General features: G+C 41.3%; 1 protein-coding gene across 6 annotated transcripts in view; it reads right to left on the bottom strand.

Annotated features, from left to right (window-relative positions):
* LOC113406346 (peripheral plasma membrane protein CASK) overlaps positions 1-20,006 on the bottom strand; it is a 406,853-nt gene that overhangs the window by 26,256 nt on the left and 360,591 nt on the right. For 3 of the 6 annotated variants that reach the window (XM_026650693.2, XM_026650705.1, XM_026650710.2), the window contains 3 exons: positions 15,100-15,168; positions 2,344-2,412; positions 865-900 (listed from right to left, as the gene is read on the bottom strand). In XM_026650693.2, the coding sequence (XP_026506478.1) occupies positions 865-900; positions 2,344-2,412; positions 15,100-15,168 (174 nt within the window). The remainder of the gene's footprint in view (positions 1-864; positions 901-2,343; positions 2,413-15,099; positions 15,169-20,006) is intronic. The other 3 variants (XM_026650698.2, XM_026650696.2, XM_026650702.2) reach the window with 3 other exon arrangements.

Raw genomic sequence — 20,006 nt, forward strand, 5'->3', positions numbered from 1 at the left:
ATATAATATAATATAATATAATATAATATAATATAATATAATATAATTACCTGTGTTTGGATATTTACAAACCCTCAAATATCTAACTAAACCAAACTTCTCTGTAAGCACTACAGGAAAAATGAAGCTGGACTGTAATTCAGTTTACAGAGATATGAGCTAAACATTATAAAAATCTTTGAAAAGAGATCAGAAACAAAAATAATTTCTTTCCTTTAAACTCCTTGTGAAATTTGCTCAAAAATTTCCAGAAGAAATCTGCACTCTGGAATGAAATGTGGTGCATGAAATTTGCAGTGTGCTGGTTTTGGTGAAGCTAGAGTATGGGGTTGTAAATTAGCCTTATAAATGGGATGATAACTTCAGATTTAGTGGCCCTTCATAAAAGTAATCCTCAACACTTAGTAAACATTAATAACTAGTTATGAACTAATTAAAATACTAAACTTTTAAAGTTTTCTCAGAATGATGTTTTAAGTTATTTTAAGCTTCCTTTATTTGTCTCAGTTTGATCTAAATTCCTGGCACAGAATAAAGCTGTACTTTATTCCAAAGTGAAAACCTGTGCAGGTTTCAAATTTGAACAGTGCTGTACATGTCTATTAATGTGTTCTTAATAATTAAAACAACCACACAGTCTGAAATTACAATGAACTTCCCAGTCTCTCACACACATATAAATGGATGGAAAAAACATTACTGTGAATTAGCCATAAACAATGAGTTAAAAACAAAATGGGACGCATTCTTCAAGCTTAAATGTTATAGTCCAGCACATACAGAATACAGAATGGAAAAAGGTAAGAAGGGGTTGGCTACTAGCAGCTAAGTTTAGAAAAGCTCCCATGGAGGATATCTATTCACCTGTCGTCCTTTTGGTTGTGTTGTTGATGGCAAGTCCTGCAGAACAAAGCCAACCCAGGAGAAGAAATTTTCATTTTACTTTTTTAGAGTATACAACATAATTTGTTAGTATAATTTGTTACATTACAGCAAAATGTTACATTGTACATATGTATAAAACATTAACTCATTCCTTAGAAGTTCTTATTTCTTAAGGAAAATCAAACCCAGGCTGTTTAGCAGCAAGCTGAAGAAAGCAGGTAAAAGTTTAAGCAGATAGAAAATGTGCTTTTTCTTAAATAAATGATTCAGCATCTTCAACACAAAAGCACCTGCAAGTGAAAAAGGCTCTCTATAAGAATGCCTTTTTCAACTTAAGAAATACTTAAATTAGATGTGTTTCTAGAAAATAAGAAATAGTTACAATAAATATTACTAAATTTTATCTTAGAAAGATATTAAATGTTAAATTGTGACCAAGAATAAATTTATGAGTGTGTCTATTATGTTGCAAGTTCAGTATTTTCCACAGAAATGTATTGAAATTCTCCATCCACATAATTATCTTTCATTGTTATAATTAAAATACTTTACTTTGCAGCTAACCATTTCTAAACTGTAATTTACTTTTAATAGTTGATGGAATAGTTGCCCTGCTCTGGGTTTTTCAGTTGATACACAATCCCATGAAGTGATGGCATTGTTGAAGTTATCAGAGTGCACAGAACTGTGAGTGTCAGCAGCACTCTTATAGAAATCTTACAGAAGGAACTTGCAGATACAGATGCTTTGTAATGTTTTGCCATATAAATCACGACAATGACAAATGATAAACAATACAAATTTCAACATCTATTTAGAACTATCTGAAATCAAGAGCACCTTTCTACCTGAATACTTGCTGAACTGGAAGTACTTTGTGTTAAAGATGTGATGATACTAGCTTGGTTTGTAGTGCAGTTTAAAGCCACTTCCTTTTGCTTTCCATACCCAGGCAAGGCTCATATTTCACAAAGTATGTGCACGTACCACAACAGCAGAGGGCACACCAATTCCTTAACTCAGATAGCGGAAACGAATACACATTCCAGAGGTCTCTCAAAACTCCAAGGTTGGAAAAGCCCTGAAATACCTGCTGTGCAATTCTTCTTCTTTGAAACACTGCTTCAAAAGTTTAGAATGGAAATAATGCTTCCACTTTAAATCCTTGCTTAGTTTTGAGGAAACTAGGACCAGGGGATTGCTAAGAACATTTTAAGGATGAGTGAACTGCCATGTTACACTTGTTAATATTTAATCAATTAATTTAATGTTAATGAGAAGAATATGTTGTTGAAAAAAAAAACTCTTAAAAGGAGAAAATGGGGAGTTATAATTGTAGTAGCTTTGAATATATCAGCAGAACACAATTTTTCCACTGAACACATAACTATAACAGTAATGGTAGCTGAGCACCAACAAAATTTGTACACTTTCTCTGTCTGGAACTAGAGGTCTTACCGAAACAGAATTGTTAGTGCTGCTATGACCATTAGCTGGGGACTGTCTGGATGTAGAGGGGGAATCTCTCTGAAATAAGACACAAGGTTCATTAACACACAACACTATTACAGGAACACAGATATATTTAAAAGAAGAGTTACATCCACAGCTTTATATTAATTTCTTCAGCTGTTTCTTTGGAGAAAGTTTCCACACTATAAACTGCACAAGTATCCCAAAATACTGAATAGTTTTTTTACAATTTGATATTTGGATTTATTTGCTTATTTATCCTATAAATTAAATATTACTACTACCTCAGGAGTCAGTTTTCTGAATTTCCCAATATTTGGGACCACTTCTTAAGCGTTGCCTCATGTGGCAATCAAAATGATCTGGTGCATCAGTAGCTATCTTTCACAAAAAAATGTAAGATTATATGCTGAACAATTTAAATAGGATGGGCAACAGAAGTCTTCAGCATATAACTGATTTAAAACAAACTTTCTAGTCATTTAGGTGTCCTGATTTTGGGAATGATCTTTCCTGCTCCATGAAATGTCCTTACGCACACTGCCTCCACCATCCTGGAGGACCCCAGCTGGAGCCCAGAGCTGGCTGCTCGGGTGAGGTAACTGACTTTTTTATTTTTTAAAACTTTTGCATTTTTTTCTGTTTTTCTTTTGCATCTTATGCCATAGCTTTGTAAAGTTTCAAGTGATTTTTATTTTTATACTCTAATTGGCATAAAAATAAAATTTTGCCAAAATAAATACATTTCTAATAAATAAATACATTCAGAATAAAATTCTGCCAAACTGCAGCTTTTCACACAGTCCCACATGACATTCTCATAAGCAAACTAGGGAAATGTGGTCTAGATGAAATTACTATAAGGTGAGTGCATAACAAGTTGAAAGACGGTACTCAGAGAGTAGTTATCAATGGTTTGTGAGGATGCATTCAGAGGAGCCCCACAGGGGTCAGTCGCGGGTCCAATACTATTTTTATTAATGACTTGGATAATGGAGTGAGAGTATGCTTATAAAATTTGCAAATGACACCAAACTGGAAGAGATTGCAAGTATTTTGGAGGGCGGAATTAGAATTCAAAACAACTTTGACAAATTGGAGAATTGGTCTGAAATCAACAAGATGAATTTCAATAAAGACAAATTTGAAGTACTACACTTATGAAGGAAAAATCAAATGCACAACTAGAAAATGGGGAATAACTAGCTAGATGGTAGTACTACTGAAAAGGATCTGGGAGTGACAGAGGATCACAAATTAAATATCAGTCAACAATGTGATGCCATTGAGAAAAAAGCTAATATTTTGAGACGCATACGTAAGTTATCATACGTAAGATACGGTAGGTAACTGTCCTGCTGTATTCAGCACTGGGGAGGCCTCAGCTGGTGTAATGTGTCCAATTCTGGTACACATATTAAGAAAGATGTGGACAAATTGGAGGGAATCTAGAGGAGAGCAACAACAGCGATAAAAGATTTAGAAAACTTGACCATGGGCATGTTTAATCTTGGGGGAAAAAAAAGACTGAAGGGGAATTGATAATGTCTTCAAATATATTAAAGGCTGTTATAAAGAGGACGGTGATCAATTGTTCTCCATATCCACTGAAGGTAGGACAAGAAGTAATGGGCTTAATCTGAAGCAAGGGAGATTTAGGTTAGATATTAGGAAAAACTTTCTAACTATAGGGATAGTTAAGCTCTGGAATAGGATTTCAAGGGAAGTTGTGGAATCCCCATCATTGGAGGTTTTTAAAGAACAATTTAGATAAATACCTGGCAGGGATGGTCTAGGTTTACTTGGTTCTGTCTCAGCACAGGGAGCTGGATTAGATGACCTCTCGAGGTCCCTTCCAGCCCTGCATTTCTATTATTCTGTGATTCTATATAACAAAAAAGCCACCACTTGCCTGAGCCTTGCAGGGTGGCTCTATGCTCCAGGGGAGTTCCATGGTGGTTGAGACATTATCTGCAAAGCGCATGTTGGGACATATTATGGAATGGGAAACGGGGATTTGTGATGATTTTGGGTCTTGAATAGGGGGAAAAAAGGGATAATTGCCAAACCTCCAGTTTACCCTTGATATTTAGAGCGCACAGTACTTTACAATATGAGCTCATAATCAAAGAAATCTCAAGTGCTAATTGGATACTTATTCAGTAAACAAAATAATTAATTCACACATTGTATAAAAATCAAGAGTGCTGAATTGTAATGTTCCATGTCTAAAATCCTTTTAGGTATCTTCAGTTGTTAGCGTCATAATGTTACAGACAACAAAATGAGAAAAAACAGATTAATTTTTTTTTTAAATCCTTTGTGTATAGCTTATCAAATGACAGTGCATTTAACAAGTATATTAGAAGCCAGGACCCCACTTACACTGCTCACGAGACAACATTTATCTGATTAGACTTCACCATTAACAAGGTATTAACATATACAAGAAAGTTATATAACAGCACTCATAACGATCCCAAAATACCAGTGAATAGTTCAAATAACAGGCACTATTTATTGTTGTTGCCTGTACTATTTGATGTGCTGTATAAACTCAACATAGCATTCAGGACTTAGTTTTGACTCATTGAGTATTGTTTAAGATGAAATTCCATGAGTAGCCACCTAGAGGAGCTCCAGACCTGAAATAGCAGAGCCACAAGTTTGCTAGTCTTATCACTTTTAAGATCTTTTTATCTCAATAAAATCCACCATAAAAACCAAATAGCTCTGTATATTTCCACTAGATGGGTTTGGAGAAAATACATAGTCATTTGGCTGCCTTAGTCATTTACAGTACTTAACAGATTGGCAGAAACACGTCTATTGTTTTTTGCAAAAATCTTCAAGCGCAACAACTTCCAATTATCCAAGTGAGGCCAAATAAGCTACTTTGTCTATGCTTCAAGGAATTTTCCTCATTTTGCTTTATTTGGGTTTATTTTATTTATCTGCCCCTTTAAGTAACATTAGATGGTGGGTAAAAGACGCTACTCCTTCCAAAAAGTTGCAATTTCCTTCCCCTACATACAGAGCTTCCTTCCACTTGCAGCAGATTTTTTCAGGTAGCACTAGACTATGAGTCACATGGAGGAGTCATTCGTCCCCTCAGATGTGGTCATCTCCTGTTGGCTCTGCCCACCTCTCTGACTGTCTAGAATAGATGAAACATGGCTTAACTTGCTACTCTGAAACATGGCTTAACTTGGGTACCTCTGATTTGGTTTGCTTGTCAAATGACAATTTGGCAAGGGGCAAACTTTGGTACGTGCTGGAAGCAGACACAGCCTATTTGTCTAATCTGGGCAAGAAAAAGTCCAGATGGAGGGAGAAGGCATAGCTGCACAGGCTCTTGACCACATTTCCTCCCCAAGGAAGATTTCTTGGCCTACTACAAAGGCCTGTGGACCAGAGGATATTCTGAGTGTAATGCTCCACTAACCAGCTTTTACTTCTGAGGAGCTTCAGTGGATCGGGTCTTGTCCTGACTTTCCTAGTAGCATTAGGCAGTCAACGTTTCATGGGCTACGTGTGATTCCATGAAATCTATATAGTGCCCCCTGAACAGCTTAATGGTTGGAAACTATCACAAACCCAAGCAAAATTTTAAAAAGAATGCCTTGAATAAGTTTGGTACCCCTTTGAAAAGTGCCCCGCTCCCCAACATTGGGAACCAAGAATCACAATTAAGAACTAGTGTGATCTGCTTTTAGGCTCCTGATTGCCAATTCCACAAATCAGAGAAGCCAAATAACAAAAATGCGTCTGTAAACTCAGAGGTCATACCCTATGACTTGAGAATTGGTAATATAGTTTCTATTTTTAAAAAAGGGAAAAAAAAGTGATCTGGGAAACTACAGACCTGTTAGTTTGAACTCAATTGTATGCAAGGTCTTGGAACAAATTTTGGAAGATAAATTAGTTAAGGACATAGAAATAAACGGGTAATTGGGATAAAATCCAATGTGGTTTTATAAAAGGTAGATTGTGCCAGACCAATCCGATCTCCTCCTTTGAGAAGGAAACTGATTTGTTAACAAAGGAAATACAATAGATCTAATCTACCTGGATTTCAGTAAGGCATTTGATTCAGTTCTACATGAGAAATTATTAGTTAAATTGGAGAAGTTGGGGATTAATATGAGAACTGAAAGGTGGATAAGGAATTGGTTAAAGGGGTGCCTGCAACGGGTCATACTGAAAGCTGAACTGTCAGGCTGAGTGGAGTTCCTCAGGGATCTGTCTTGGGACCAAAGTTATTTAACATTTTTATTATTGACTTTAGCACAAAAAGTTGGAGTGTGCTAATAAAATTTGCAGATGCCACAAAGTTGGGAGGAATTGCCAATATGGAGGAGAACTGGAATATCATATAAGATGATCTGGATGATCTTGAAAACTGGAGTAATAGAAATGGAATGAAACTTAATAGTGCAAAGTGCAAGGTCACACACTTAGGGACTAACAACAAGAATTTTTGCTATAAGCTGAGGACTTATCAATTGGAAGTGACAAAAGATGAGAAAGACCTGCGTGTACAGGTTGATCACATGATGATTATGAGCTACCATGAAAAAGGATAATGCAATCCTAGGATGGATGCATCAGGTGAGGTATTTCCAGTAGAGATGGGGAAAGGTTAGTACCCTTATACAAGGCAATGGTGAGACCTCTTCTGGAATACTGTGTGCATTTCTGGTGTCTCATGTTTAAGAAAGATGAATTCAAACTGGAACAGATGCAGAGAAGGGCTACTAGGATGATCAGAGGAATGGAAAAACCTACCTTATGACAGGAGACTCAAAGAGGTTGGCTTGTTTAGCCTAACCAAAAGAAGGCTGAGGGGAGATATGATTGCTTTCTATAAATACATCAGAGGGATAAATACCAGGGAGGGAGAGGAGTTCTTTAAGGTACGTGCCAATGTGGACACAACAACAAATGGCTATAAAACTGGCCATCAACAAGTTTAGGCTTGAAATTAGATGAAGGTTTCTAAGCATCAGAGGAGTGAAGTTCTGGAACAGCTTCCTTAGGGAAGCAGTGGAGGAAAAAACTAACTGGCTTCAGCTGATAAGTTTGTGGAGGGGATGGTATGATAAGATTGCCTACAATGGCAGGTAGCCGACCTGCGACTGTTAGCAGCAAATATCTCCAATGACTTGTGATCAGATGCTAGATGGGGAGGGCTCTGAGTTACTACAGAGAATTCGTTCCCAAGTGTTTTACTGTTGGATCTTGCAGAAAGGCTCGGGATTAATCTGGCCGCCATATTTGGGGTCAGGAAGAAATTTCCCCACAATCAGATTGGCAGAGACCCTTGGGGTTTTTCGTCTTCCTCTGCTGCATGGGGCACAGGTCACTTGCAGATTTAAACTGATGTAAATGGTAAAGTCTCTGTAACTTAAATCATGATTTGAGGACTCAGTAATTAAGGGTCTATTACAGGAGTTGGGGGAGGAGGTTCTGTAGCCTGCAACGTTCAGGAGGTCAGGTTAGATGATCATATGGTCCCTTCTGGACTTAAAGTCTATGAGTCTAAGAAAAAGCTAAAGGGAATGGTGTAAACTATGAACTTAGGGCTATCTTGATTTGTCCAACTACAAGAAGCATTCATCCTATTTTTAATGTCTAGGAAGTTTCTTCTAAAAGAAAAGACTCCAAGCTAGGACAGCAAAATTGTGTATTGCATACAGCCTATTGGAAGATAGCAGACACAATGGACATCTTCTTAGAATACCAGGACTGCTTAGAACTAGAAAAATTCAGATTCTGTCTGGAGATCAGCTCAAGGGGAGAATTATCTCTCATATAAAGTGTCCAAGAATGTCAATCCTCTTGGGGGAGAGGATGCAAACACAGGATGGACTCGGTGTTCCAAGAAGGCCAGAATTAATGCAAGTTTGGACTAGGTGCTTTCAACAGCCTAGATTAAAGCAGTACTACCTGAACCCCAGGACTTCGCAAACTTGTCCTGCTTAGGCCACCTAAAAAACACTACATTAAGGAGAGAAAGAAGTGACGTGATACTTCTATGTCACCCCTAAGCCAAGCAAGAACAAACAAAAGGGCACATTGCTCCTGGATTTTGACTGACTTTTCAGCTCTGCCACCATATCTTCATCATTAGCTGAGACAATCCCCACCACTTCCAAGTGATGGCAGAGTTAAAGTGTTGGTTAGTGACTTATAAGTGAAGTGACCCTTCGACAGTCACTATTAGTGCTCTTTGATTAATCTCTTATTACACCAGACCCCAGCAACAGCAGCCAGGTTATGGCTCTATTTTCACATCTGATAAGACTAAACCCCACAATGTATGTTGAGATGAGTGTCAGAATCTACAAACATATTTCAATTCCAATCTGTTTTCATGGATAAACCTAGAAAGATTTTCCTGTAACTGTAAAGGAAGGACTCCAGGAAGGCCTAGAGTTGCATGCATTAGAATGGCACCAAAAGGAAACACTTTCCAGGGGGAAGAAATGCTTCCTATTAAGTGTTTCTGAGTCCACTAAAGATTACCACTCAAATTTTTTTTTTTTAAATGATTGCCTGTGTCTCACATAGACAGTTTCAAAGACTTAGAAGTTGCTCTTTTCAGAGAAGTTTTACGTGCAAATATATACCTCTGTCAGCACTCTCTTGCATCTTAAACTGAAAATCATTCCTCAGGGTCTTGTATCAATGGAAAGTAAGAGTGCTTGACCGGTATATCGCTACAAATGTATAGTTCAAAGTAGTAGTCTAGTCTAGGTGGCAAGTACAAGAAGTCTGACTAATAATTGTTTTCTCAATCCTTGTCCAGGTTGTTGCACTTCTAAAAATAATATTTGTTGGTTGATGTTTCAGGAGAAAACAAGAGATGGCTTTACTGAGGGAAGATTTGTGTAATGAAGTGAGTCTTGCACTGTGTCCTGAAAAAGGTACGACTCAAACTCATACTGAACTTCTGTATTAAAAGTTCCACAACACAAGTATTACTACCAAAAATGTTTCAATCAGCTGTCAGTCACTGTCCTTCCTTGGGGATGTGTGAGTGAAAGATCCCATTGAGAGGCTTAATGATTTGGACCAGGATCTTGAAGTAGATAAAGAATTAGACAGGGAGCCAAGACAGAAATGGAATGCCAATATGATACGCTCTCTCCTCATGGCTTATTTTGGATGGGATACTACATACTGCATGAGCTGAAACTTCTGAATGGTATTCACAATCAACCATTGGCAGAGTGTGTTGCAGTAATCACTGTGGCTAGAGTCTGTGTCCAAGAGGAAGGGTGCAATTTCTTGGCTAGCGAAAGGAGGAAAAAAGATGTTTCTGGACAGTGCACTATGTGAGTATCTGTAGGACTCAGACTGTGTACCACCTTGATAACTGGATGGCAGATGCCCTCAATAGATGAACAATCAATAGTTTACACAACAGTGATTATAGGAACAGTATATTGTCAGCAAAATCTAAGGCAGGAAATAAAAATTCGATTTTTGAAGTTGTCTCTAATCCTCAAATACATGCCCAGCAAGATGGCAGACTGCCAGTCTACTGTTACTCTTGAAACCAATGTCTTTGCATTGGCTTCTATTTTCCCTGGAGTAATTAGAAGTAGGGAATTTGGCATGTTAGTCAGAGCTGCCTTGCTACCTAATCCAGTAACGCTAAATATGATTTCTCTGTCTTTGATTTTTCTTCAGTGTCTATTACCATAGTGAAAGCATGGAAATGTCCCAAAATATCCTTCTGGGATATTAATGTCTCACTACATAGTTTAGCCTTAATTGGTAACTCCTCTTGTAGGCATCAGGGATTTGGTTTGTCTTTTAGTCCTGTTTTGGTCCTTCTAGGGCATCTCAATTAGTTCTTCTAAAAATTAATGAATCCTGGGCGAAAAAAAATCTGAAGGAGTATGACAGCCTTCTGCCCAAGTGAAATAAAACCCAGATTCCAAACTTACTTCACTTTACCTTACCATGGATGAGCAAGATTCAGGAGCCTGTGTCCCTCATGCCATGAGAAATGCATGAAGAGATCTGCTAAGATCGGCGAAGCATATGCACTATGTGACACCCAGAGATCTGAACAAGCTTGGAATAAATCTCAGGTTGAGATTTTCAAAGCTGACCCACTGAAACTAACATGACTTGTGTAGCTAAATCCCCTACCTACCTTTGAAAATCTCAACCAAATATAACAACAGCCTGGATTAAATCTCCACTGATTCAGAAGTGATTAACTATGGAGACTCTACACAATAAGAGGGTCAAACTTCATCTACAGCAGTCATGAAGGGATATGATATCTCTACAGATTACTGATGGCTTAATGTTCAGGTAACAAGAACTCCATTAAACATTACTAAGGAGCCACAAATTAGGACAGAAATAACTGGACAGCTGCAAGTCTCAGGTACTCAAAGGTGGTACCTTCCAAATGTAGAAAAATAATGTGCCTTTATATCTAAAGGAATACTAGCATATTATGTTTGATTTTAAGAACAGTTAATTCTGTTTGAGGATAATTAATGTGTAGAGAAAAATCTCACATATATGATCAACGGTTTCGAGTTTTAAAAAATTTCAGCGGCACTAATTTGTATTCCTCTAGCTGTAAAGCTAGACTACAGTACTATGATGACTTTAATTGTCCATGCCTTGGAGGAAGAAAAACAATAAATCTTAGAAACTACCACAAAAATTACTAAAATAGCTTTTCTGTATATGATGTTACTTTTTTAAGACCAGCTTGTGACTGAACGGACCCCTGTATTCACACCCTATACACCACTGTAATAATCTTTATACAGAATAGGCCTTGTGAGGTATTATTTGAAACTAATAGCTTGCTGGTCAATGATATCATGGTGAAACGTATGTAGTAACATTATATGTAAAGCGATGAACATAAAAGGAGGTTACTTGCTGTAATTGGAGGTTCTTTGAAATATGTGGTCCCTATCTGTTTTCCACATGTGGGTACACATGGTTGCCATGTGCCAGAGTTCAGAAATTCTTCCATGCAGTGTCCGTTGACTTGCACACGCGCAGTATCTTCCCGCATGCTTCTGTCCAAAGGTATAAGGGGCAGTGCAGGTTGACCCCTCTCCAGTTCCCCCTCTTACTGCAATGTAGTAGGGTCTGAAGCAGAGGTGAAGGAGGGCGGGTAGTGGAAAACAGATAGGGGACCATGCATCTCGAAGAACCTCCAGCTACAGTAAGGAACCTCCAGTTCTTCTTCATGTGGGTGACTCACAAGCAGTATTCAGTCTGGAGGAGGGTGTGATGAAGTTGACAGCAGCGACGCTTGCAATACTGCTGTTCCCATTGTTGCATCCACAGCTGCCACTTGAATCAGGGTGTAGTGTGCCATAAACGTGTGGACAGAGCACCAAGTTGCTGTTTTGCAAATGTCCTGCAGCGGGACATCTGATAAGGATGCCATGGAGGCTGCCTATGCTCGTGTGGAGTGGGGTTGTAACACCCCCATGGGTGCGGGGGGTGGGGGGGCGGAGGGCAGAGAGAGAGGAGCTTTGCTATTTTGTATCATTCTAATATGCATCCTGAGATCCACATAGAGATTCTCTGTGAGGATATGGCTTGTTCGCATGACCTTTCTGCGATGGTGACAAAAAGCCTTGTAGATTTCCTAAAGGCTTTGATTCTTTGCAGCTAGAATGCCAAGGCGCGTCTGATGGTGAGGGAGCATAGCCTCTTGCCTTCAGGAGAAGCGTAAGGCTTCAGAAAAAAATACAGGCAAGTGGATTGCTTGATTGATATAGAATTCAGAGATAATCTTGGGGAGGAATTTGTGGTGTAACCAAAGGGAGACCTCCTCTTGGTGAAATACTGTGTAAGGCAGGGCTGCCATCATGGCTGCTAGCTCACTGACCCTTCTGGCTGAAGTGATGGCAACTAAGAATGCCACTTTCATGGAGAGGTGTGTTATGACACATGTCACGGTAGGTTTGAAGGATGGGCCTGTGAGCACTGACAGGACAAGATTAAGATCCCATTGAGGCACAGATTTGATGATTGGTGGGAAGGCCCTGATAAATTACATCGGGGCCAGATGCATGAGGACAGAATGCTAAGTGTACCTGCAGCAAAGGAAGGGCTAGACTTGACTTCTTTAAGGCAAGGAGGTAGTCAAGGATAACTGGAATGCCCACTGTGTCAAGGGAATGTTGGTGGCATTGTGCCCAGGCCAAAAGGAGGCACCATTTAGCCTTGTAGCAGGCTCTAGTAGTCTTTCCTATTTTGATTGAGGATTTCTGGGACGGGGGCAGAGCAGCAGCATTCTATCTCCGATGCCCATCCAAATACCTGGGCGCGAGGTGAAGTGAGCCCAGGCTGGAGTGCTTGAATGTCCCACGGTCTCAGATTAGGAGATCCAGAAATGGGTGGATCCTGATGGGCAGGAGCACGGACATCTTTAGGAAGTTGTGAACCAGAACTGTCTGGACCAGTAGAGTGCTAGGAGGATGATAGTGACTCCGTCACAGAGGACTTTCCGTATAACCTGAGGTATGACGGGAATAGGGGGAACGATATACCTGAGACAGTCTGTCCAGGGGATGAGGAGAGCATTGCCCTGCAAGTCTCTGCATATGGCTCCCCTGGAGCAATACATGGGAAGCTTTCTCTCTGACTGTGACGTGAAGAACTCCTATAGGGGAGTACCCACTTCGCGAAGATGTTGGTTAGAACCGTGTCACGCACTTCCCCCTCGTGGTCTATACAGAAGCTCCAGCTCAGTCTGCCTGCCAGGAAATTCTGAAAGCCTGGGAGGTATGCGGCCCGTATGGCAATCTGATTCCTGATACATCAGTTCCACGGCCCAAATGCCTCCATCAAGAGAGGCCAAGAGCTCGCTCCTCCCTGTTTGGTATGTAGACAACTGTGGTGATATTATCCGATAGTATCTGTACATGAAGTGAGTATATGAGGTGGAGGAAGCCCTTGCAGACTGATCTGAGCTCCAGCAGGTTTACATGAAGACAGGCCTCCTGTGGGGTCCATGTACCCTGGTCTGTATGGTAGTCTAAATGAACATCCCATCCTGTGAGGAAGGCATCTGTCAAGATGGTGGCCCTTGTGGGAGGGCAGAATGGAGTCCCCACCATGACTTTGTTTGGGTTGGACCACCAAGCAAGGGAGCTGAGAACTGCAGAGGGAACAGTGATTCTGTGGTCAAGTGGAGCCAGGCTTGTAGGCACTGCAAGTGGAGCCTGGTGAAGTGTGTCATGTAGGTACATGCAGCCATATGGTCTAACAGCAAGAGGCACTAATGCACTGTAGTTTGAGGCTTGTGGATAATGCAAGAGAACAGGTGCTCATTGTGTAAAAGCTGTCTTCAGGGAGCAAAGCTCGTGCAGAGACAGAATCCAGCTGTGCCCCTATCAAATTTATTGTCTTTGTGGGTGACAAAACAGACTAGTCTTCATTTACACACACACCTAAGGTTGCAAGGAGGTGCTGAAGAGATTGTATTGCTGAGACAGCTTCTTGGTGAGACTGTCGTACCAGGAACCAGTTGACCAGGTATGGGAGCACCATAAATCTCTGGCATCTCATCTGGGCTGCTACTGCTGTGAATACTTTTGTAAACACCCTGGGTGCCATTACAAGCCTAAAGGGGAGGACGCGGAACTGGTAGTACTCCTGGCCAACCACGAACCGCAAGAACTTCCTTTATGATGTGTGAATATCCACATGGAAATACAAGTCCTTCATGTTGAAGGCCATGAACCACACTCCCTCCTACAGGGAGGAGATTACAGATGCCAGTGAAATCATCCTGAATTTCAATTTCCTGATAAAGATGTTGAGCTGTTGAAGGTCCAGGACAAGTCTCCACCTTCCCTGCCATTTTTGGGGATTTGGAAGTATGGGGAGTAGAACTCGCTCCCTTGGTACTGAGATGCAATGCTCTCTATCGCACCCTGGTGTCTGCCTCCTGTTGAAGAATCAAGCATGCCCCATGGAAAGAATAGCATTGCTTACACAGTGCTTATGCCAATCTGTAAGCCCAAATAGGAAGAATATCCTTCCCTAATAGCCATTTTCAATGTTTTAATTCCTTTCAGTTACACATGGAAAATAGCTCTGTGTGCAAGGAAGAGTTATATAAACTTGCAAAACCACAGCATCACTTTGCTAATTCAAAGAGTACTGAATTCCAAACCTGTTTTTCTTGACTAATGATACATTACCAATAGAAACATAATATTTAGCCACATGTTACTGTTACAGACATTTAATTATCACAAATGTACCTGAACAGATTTATACAGAAACAGGATCTTCAATTAACCCTTAACAGCCCAAATCAATCAATCCATACATTTTTCATGTTAAAACAGAGCAGAAATATTTATTCAAGTTTCTTAATTTAGGAACTCAAATAGACTTCCTGGAGAAAGTATTTTAAATCATGAATTTTAAAACAGGGGACCCCATACTTCCATGTTAACTGAAGAGAGACTCGAGAGGTTTTCCTTTTTCTTTTAACATCATAGGCTGTAAAGGGTTAGTTAAGGTGCTGATGAGATGAATATGAAGGCAGGGCTGAGTAGGTGGGTGGGACCTACTCCTGTTCCGTTATCTTTGTTGTAAAATTGGTGTGCGCGATCTAACAGCACAGGCAGAAACAATTTCCCAGAAAGCAATAACATTCAGCCGTCAGCAGGCAGTTAGTTACAGGATTGAGAAAGGATGGGAATGGTTCATTAAATTCATTACCTCACAGGATGAAGACTGAGTCCGATAACTTGGCACAATCTTGAACGTGATGCTCCCCCGCATTTCCCTCTGGAGAAAGAAAATTATTTCTTTAAAAAACAAGACGTTGCAGCTAAAACACAAGAAACCACTCTAATATCTGTAAGGAAACCAGCACAACCTTTCTGAGAGCAGCAGCAGTTCTTCCTAAAATAAACTGGAAAGCTTTTACAATATGTGGTTTCACTTAGAAACAAACACATTCAGACTGTCTCTTATTAACATAAAACCAAACATACGCCATTAGTGAATTAGCATGACGGGTCTTCAGAAGGCTGGAGATTACAGCTGTATTTTTACAGAATTGTGTACACATCAGCAAGTTTTTTTTTTTCATTTCCATTTCCCTCATCTATTTTTTTGTGATTTACATTGTGCCTTTGTTGTAAAATAAATTAATTTTTCTTCCCATTCAATTTACATGTTATATACAGGTAAGGTTACTTACCTTTCAATAACTTGAGTTGTTCAAGATGTTTTGTCCCTATGGGTGCTCTATCGTAGGTGGAATGCATGCCTGTAAGCTCTTGTCCAGAGATTTGAATTACCAGTGTCCAAAGGTCTGCACATGCGCATTACACGACCTCCTGCTTGTAATGAGCAGGTGTAGACCTGTGGACCCACCGCAGCACCGGTCTAGGGGAACCATGAAGGGTCCAGACAGAAGTCTAGTGTCCTCTGAATGTCTAAGGTGAGAAGGCTTGCCTCTTCTCTTGAGGAGTGAGGTTTGGGGAAGAATAGTGGCAGATGAATATCCTGATTGATATGGAAGTCTGACAAAACTTTAGGGATAAACAGAGGATGGGGGTGTGGTGTGACTCTGTCACAGTAGAAGATAGCGTAAGATGGGTCAGCCGAAAGCACTCCAACTTCTTCCACGTTTCTAGCTAAGGTGATGGCTACCAGGAAGGGGGTCTTAAAGGAACAAACATGTACCCAGAGGTTTGAATGCAGAGTTCCTTAAGACATTGAGGACCAAGTTAAGGTTCCACGGAGGTGTGGGGTTGCAGATATGTGGGAACAGATTAGCTAAACCCTTGAGGAATGTAGCTGAGAAGCTCTGGATAGGTGAATTAAAGGTCATTATAGCTGCTAGGTGTCACCTTGACAAATCTCATAGATGATGATTTGTTTGAATTAAAAAAACAAGAACTAAGGATCCTTGCAGGAAGAGCTTCAAAAACAGATATAGAATGACAAAAACACCAGAAAAGGAAATGTTTCCACTTCTGCAAGTAAGTTTTATGAGTGGAGGATTTCCTACTATTCAGGAGTACAGATTTCAGAGTAGCAGCCGTGTTAGTCTGTATCCGCAAAAAGAACAGGAGTACTTGTGGCACCTTAGAGACTAACGAATTCTAATAAATTTGTTAGTCTCTAAGGTGCCACAAGTACTCCTGTTCTTTTTGAGGAGTACAGATTGTATCTCTGCTGAACTCTGACTCTAAAGCCAAGAAACACAGAGGAGCCAGGCCATAAGGTTCAGGGACAGAAGGCTGGTGGTGTCTCATGGTGCCAGAGTTCTGCATCAGGTGGTCTGATCTGAGAGTGAGGCATCAGGGTCTCTCTATAGAAAGGTGATGTAGATCTGAATACCTCACTTGTCTGGACCAAGAAGGCGCTATCAAGATGATTCTCGCCTGCTGCTGTTGTAGTTTGATCAATGTCTTGAGAATTAACAGCATTGGAGGTAAGAACAGAGGAGAGAGTGAGGCCCTGGAACTAGTAGGACACCTGTGAAGGATTGTGGGTCTCGAATGTGGGCCCACGGGTCCCCAAACAGTTCATAGACCATGACAGTCACCCAACAGCTCTGCAGAACCAGCATGGGAGGGGTTTAGTGGAACTCTGGCCCACCATAGGCTCTGCCTAGGAAGCTACTCATTGGAGGAGACATCCAGCCCAGATGCATTATTTAAGCCAGAATAATTTAAAGGAAGTTGTCTGAGCAACTGAGTGAACTCCTGACCGGCTGTTGTTCTGAACTTTGACTCTGGCTTGACCCTTGGCATGGCTGTCTGATTCTGATTCCTGTCCTGACCCTCGGGATGACTCCTGACACTGATTCTGGCTCAACCTTTGGCGTGACTCCTGACCCTGACTTAAGCCCCGACCTTGGCATGATTCTGATTCTGACTCTGGCTTTGGTTCCTGGCTTCTGACCCCAGCTCTGACCATTAGGCTTGACCACTCCTGTCCTGGTCCTTACAGCATCTACCAAAGTGTCGCAGTTGAGTCTCCCCTTGGAGAAGAAGAGTTGACATTTTGTATTGGTCAGGGTTGCAAAGAGATCCACTAAGGGAAGGCCCCATACTTTCCAGATGTTCTGAAAGATCACACTGTTGAGCTCCCACTTGTGGTCCTAATGGAAATTTCTACTTAGAGCCTTTCGTACCATGTTGTGGAGGCCTGGTAGGAAAATCACAGAGATCTCTATGTGACAGGCAATGCACCAGTTCCACAATTTTAGGGATTCTGTGCATAAAGACTGGGATCTTATCAATTTATATAGGACACTGCAGCTCTGTTATCTACCATTACTCTGATATGATGACCCTAAATGCGTGGAGAAAGACGTTGCAGGCATAACAAACTGCCCTTAGCTCTAAAGCAACGTTGCTTGTGGACACCATTTGCCTTGTTTGTGGAACCTTGTAAATAGCTCCCCAGCCTAGAAGGGAGATATCTATTGTGATGATTCATGTTGGTAGCAGGAATGAGAATGGGGTTCCCACACAGACCTTCATCGGGGGTCTTTTCACCATCTGTGGGAGTCCAGCACCCGTGGGGGTAAAGGAAACCCATTTGGTAAGGCTGTATTTGTTTGGTGTATATGAGATTTTGAGCTAGGCCCAAAGGCATTGAAGATGTAGTCCTGCGTGTGGTGTAGCGAATGACAGGGCCAACATATGATCTAGGAGCTGAAGTCGGCCGGGGACTTAGCTGTAGGGTAGTGACCAGATGGGATATAATGGAGATAGGTAGGTAGACTCTAGCAATTTGAGAGTCCAGGGAAGCTCCAATTAATTCTATCCTCTGGACGGGAGACACTGTGGATTTTTCTAGGTTGATACAAAGACCCAGGGCCTAAAGCAAGGTTAGAGCCTTGTTGGTTGCCAACTGGACATCCAGAGTGGAGCACCCCTAGAGAAGCCAATCATCTAAATAGGGAAAGGCTGAAATACTGTCTTGATGTAGGTGAGCTGCACCTACTGAGAGGACCTTTGTAAAAATCTGTGGGGGCTGTGGAAAGTCGAAAGGGAAAGACATGATATCGACAATATTCTGAGCCAATGATGAAGTGCAGAAAATGTCTGTGGAAAGGGTGCATTACAATGTGAAAAATGTGTGTCTTGAAGGTTGAGGACAGTAAACTAAACCCGTAGACTCAAAGAAGGATTATGATAACCATAGTCACCATCCAGAAGTGTTGTGAGAGAATATGGGTGTTCAGGCTCCTGAGGTCAAGAATTGGCCTCCAATGCCATTTCTTTTGGGAACCAGAAAATATTTGGACTAGCATCCTCTTTCCACAAATTCTGGGGGGAGTGGCTCTATCGTTCTCATACTGAGGAGGGACTGGGCCTCCTGTTTTACGAATCCTCATGAGAGGGGTCCCTGAAGAGAGAGGAGGAAGGGGTAGAATATCCCATAGCCATTACCTCTAAAATCAATTTGTCTGTGATGATAAGTTCCCAATTAGGTAGAAACGGTGATGGGCGGTCCCCAAAGTGGAGGATAGGATTGCACAGTGGCTTCAGAGAAGGGCATTGTTCGTGTCCCATGACGAGGTTGCCATAATGGTCATTTGGAGGGTGGTGCAGGTAGGGAGATCGTCGCCCTTTCTTGTGAGGCCCAGGCCTCCTCCTAGGAGATTCAGTATGTCTGGAACAGGCCCGGTACTGTTGATGTTGGAATAGCTGGGATTGTTGTGCAGTCTGATTTGCTGAAACGTCTCTTTGTTCCTGGTACAAAGATCCCGAGACACCTCAGGGTTGCTCTCGCATCCTTGGGGGAACGCAATGAGGCGCTAGTATTGTTGTTGAACAGCTTCAACCCTTTGAAAGGGAGGTCCTCCACCGTATTCTGGACAGGCCGGATGATTGGAGCCAGGATCCTCATCACATAACAGCTAAAGATGGTGAAACTGTAACAGCAGCAGCAAAGGCAGCTTGTAAAGAGGTCTTGGCTATCAGTTGTCCTTCAGAAGTGAGGGCCTAGAATTGCTCCCTCTTGTCCTGTGGCAAATTGTTAATAAAATTAGTGAATTTGGCATAGGATAGTAAAGTCATATTTGCCATCATGGCTTGATAATTTGCTTCTTGGAGCTGAAGAGCAGCAGAAGAATAACTCTTCCTACCAAAGAGGCCTCTGTCAGAAGATGGGGATCTTGATCTACTCTGGCATTTTCTCTCATTAACTGCATCCACCATGAGAGAGTCGGGGTGGGAGAAGAAATATTCCAGCCTCTTGGCTGGCATACAATTTTTTTGGAACATCCACTTACACGTAGGTGGGAAAGTGGCAGGTATATGCCACAAATTACGGGCTGGAGATGAGAGCGCCTCATTAACGGGCAGTGCTATTGTGTTGTGTGGGGTGGTTTGAAGAATAACCACCAGAGTGCTGGGACTCTTGTACTTCCTCTGTCGAGATCTGAAGAGACTCTGTACATCTCTTCATTATGTCCTGAAATGACCTAATATTATCCACATAAAAGGGAGGTGTTGGCACCACTGCCTTGTCCGGGGCAGAGGAGGATTTATGAGAAGACGGTATCTCCTCCTCCGTAGATCCTCCTCCTGATCTTCCTTCCGTACCAGAGAAGCACGCAGTATTGGTGACTGCTGCTGTGGTGTTGGTGGTTG

Source organism: Terrapene carolina, unplaced genomic scaffold, assembly GCF_002925995.2.
Source record: "Terrapene carolina triunguis isolate 2854851 unplaced genomic scaffold, T_m_triunguis-2.0 Scaffold26, whole genome shotgun sequence".
Lineage (NCBI taxonomy): Eukaryota > Metazoa > Chordata > Testudines > Emydidae > Terrapene > Terrapene triunguis.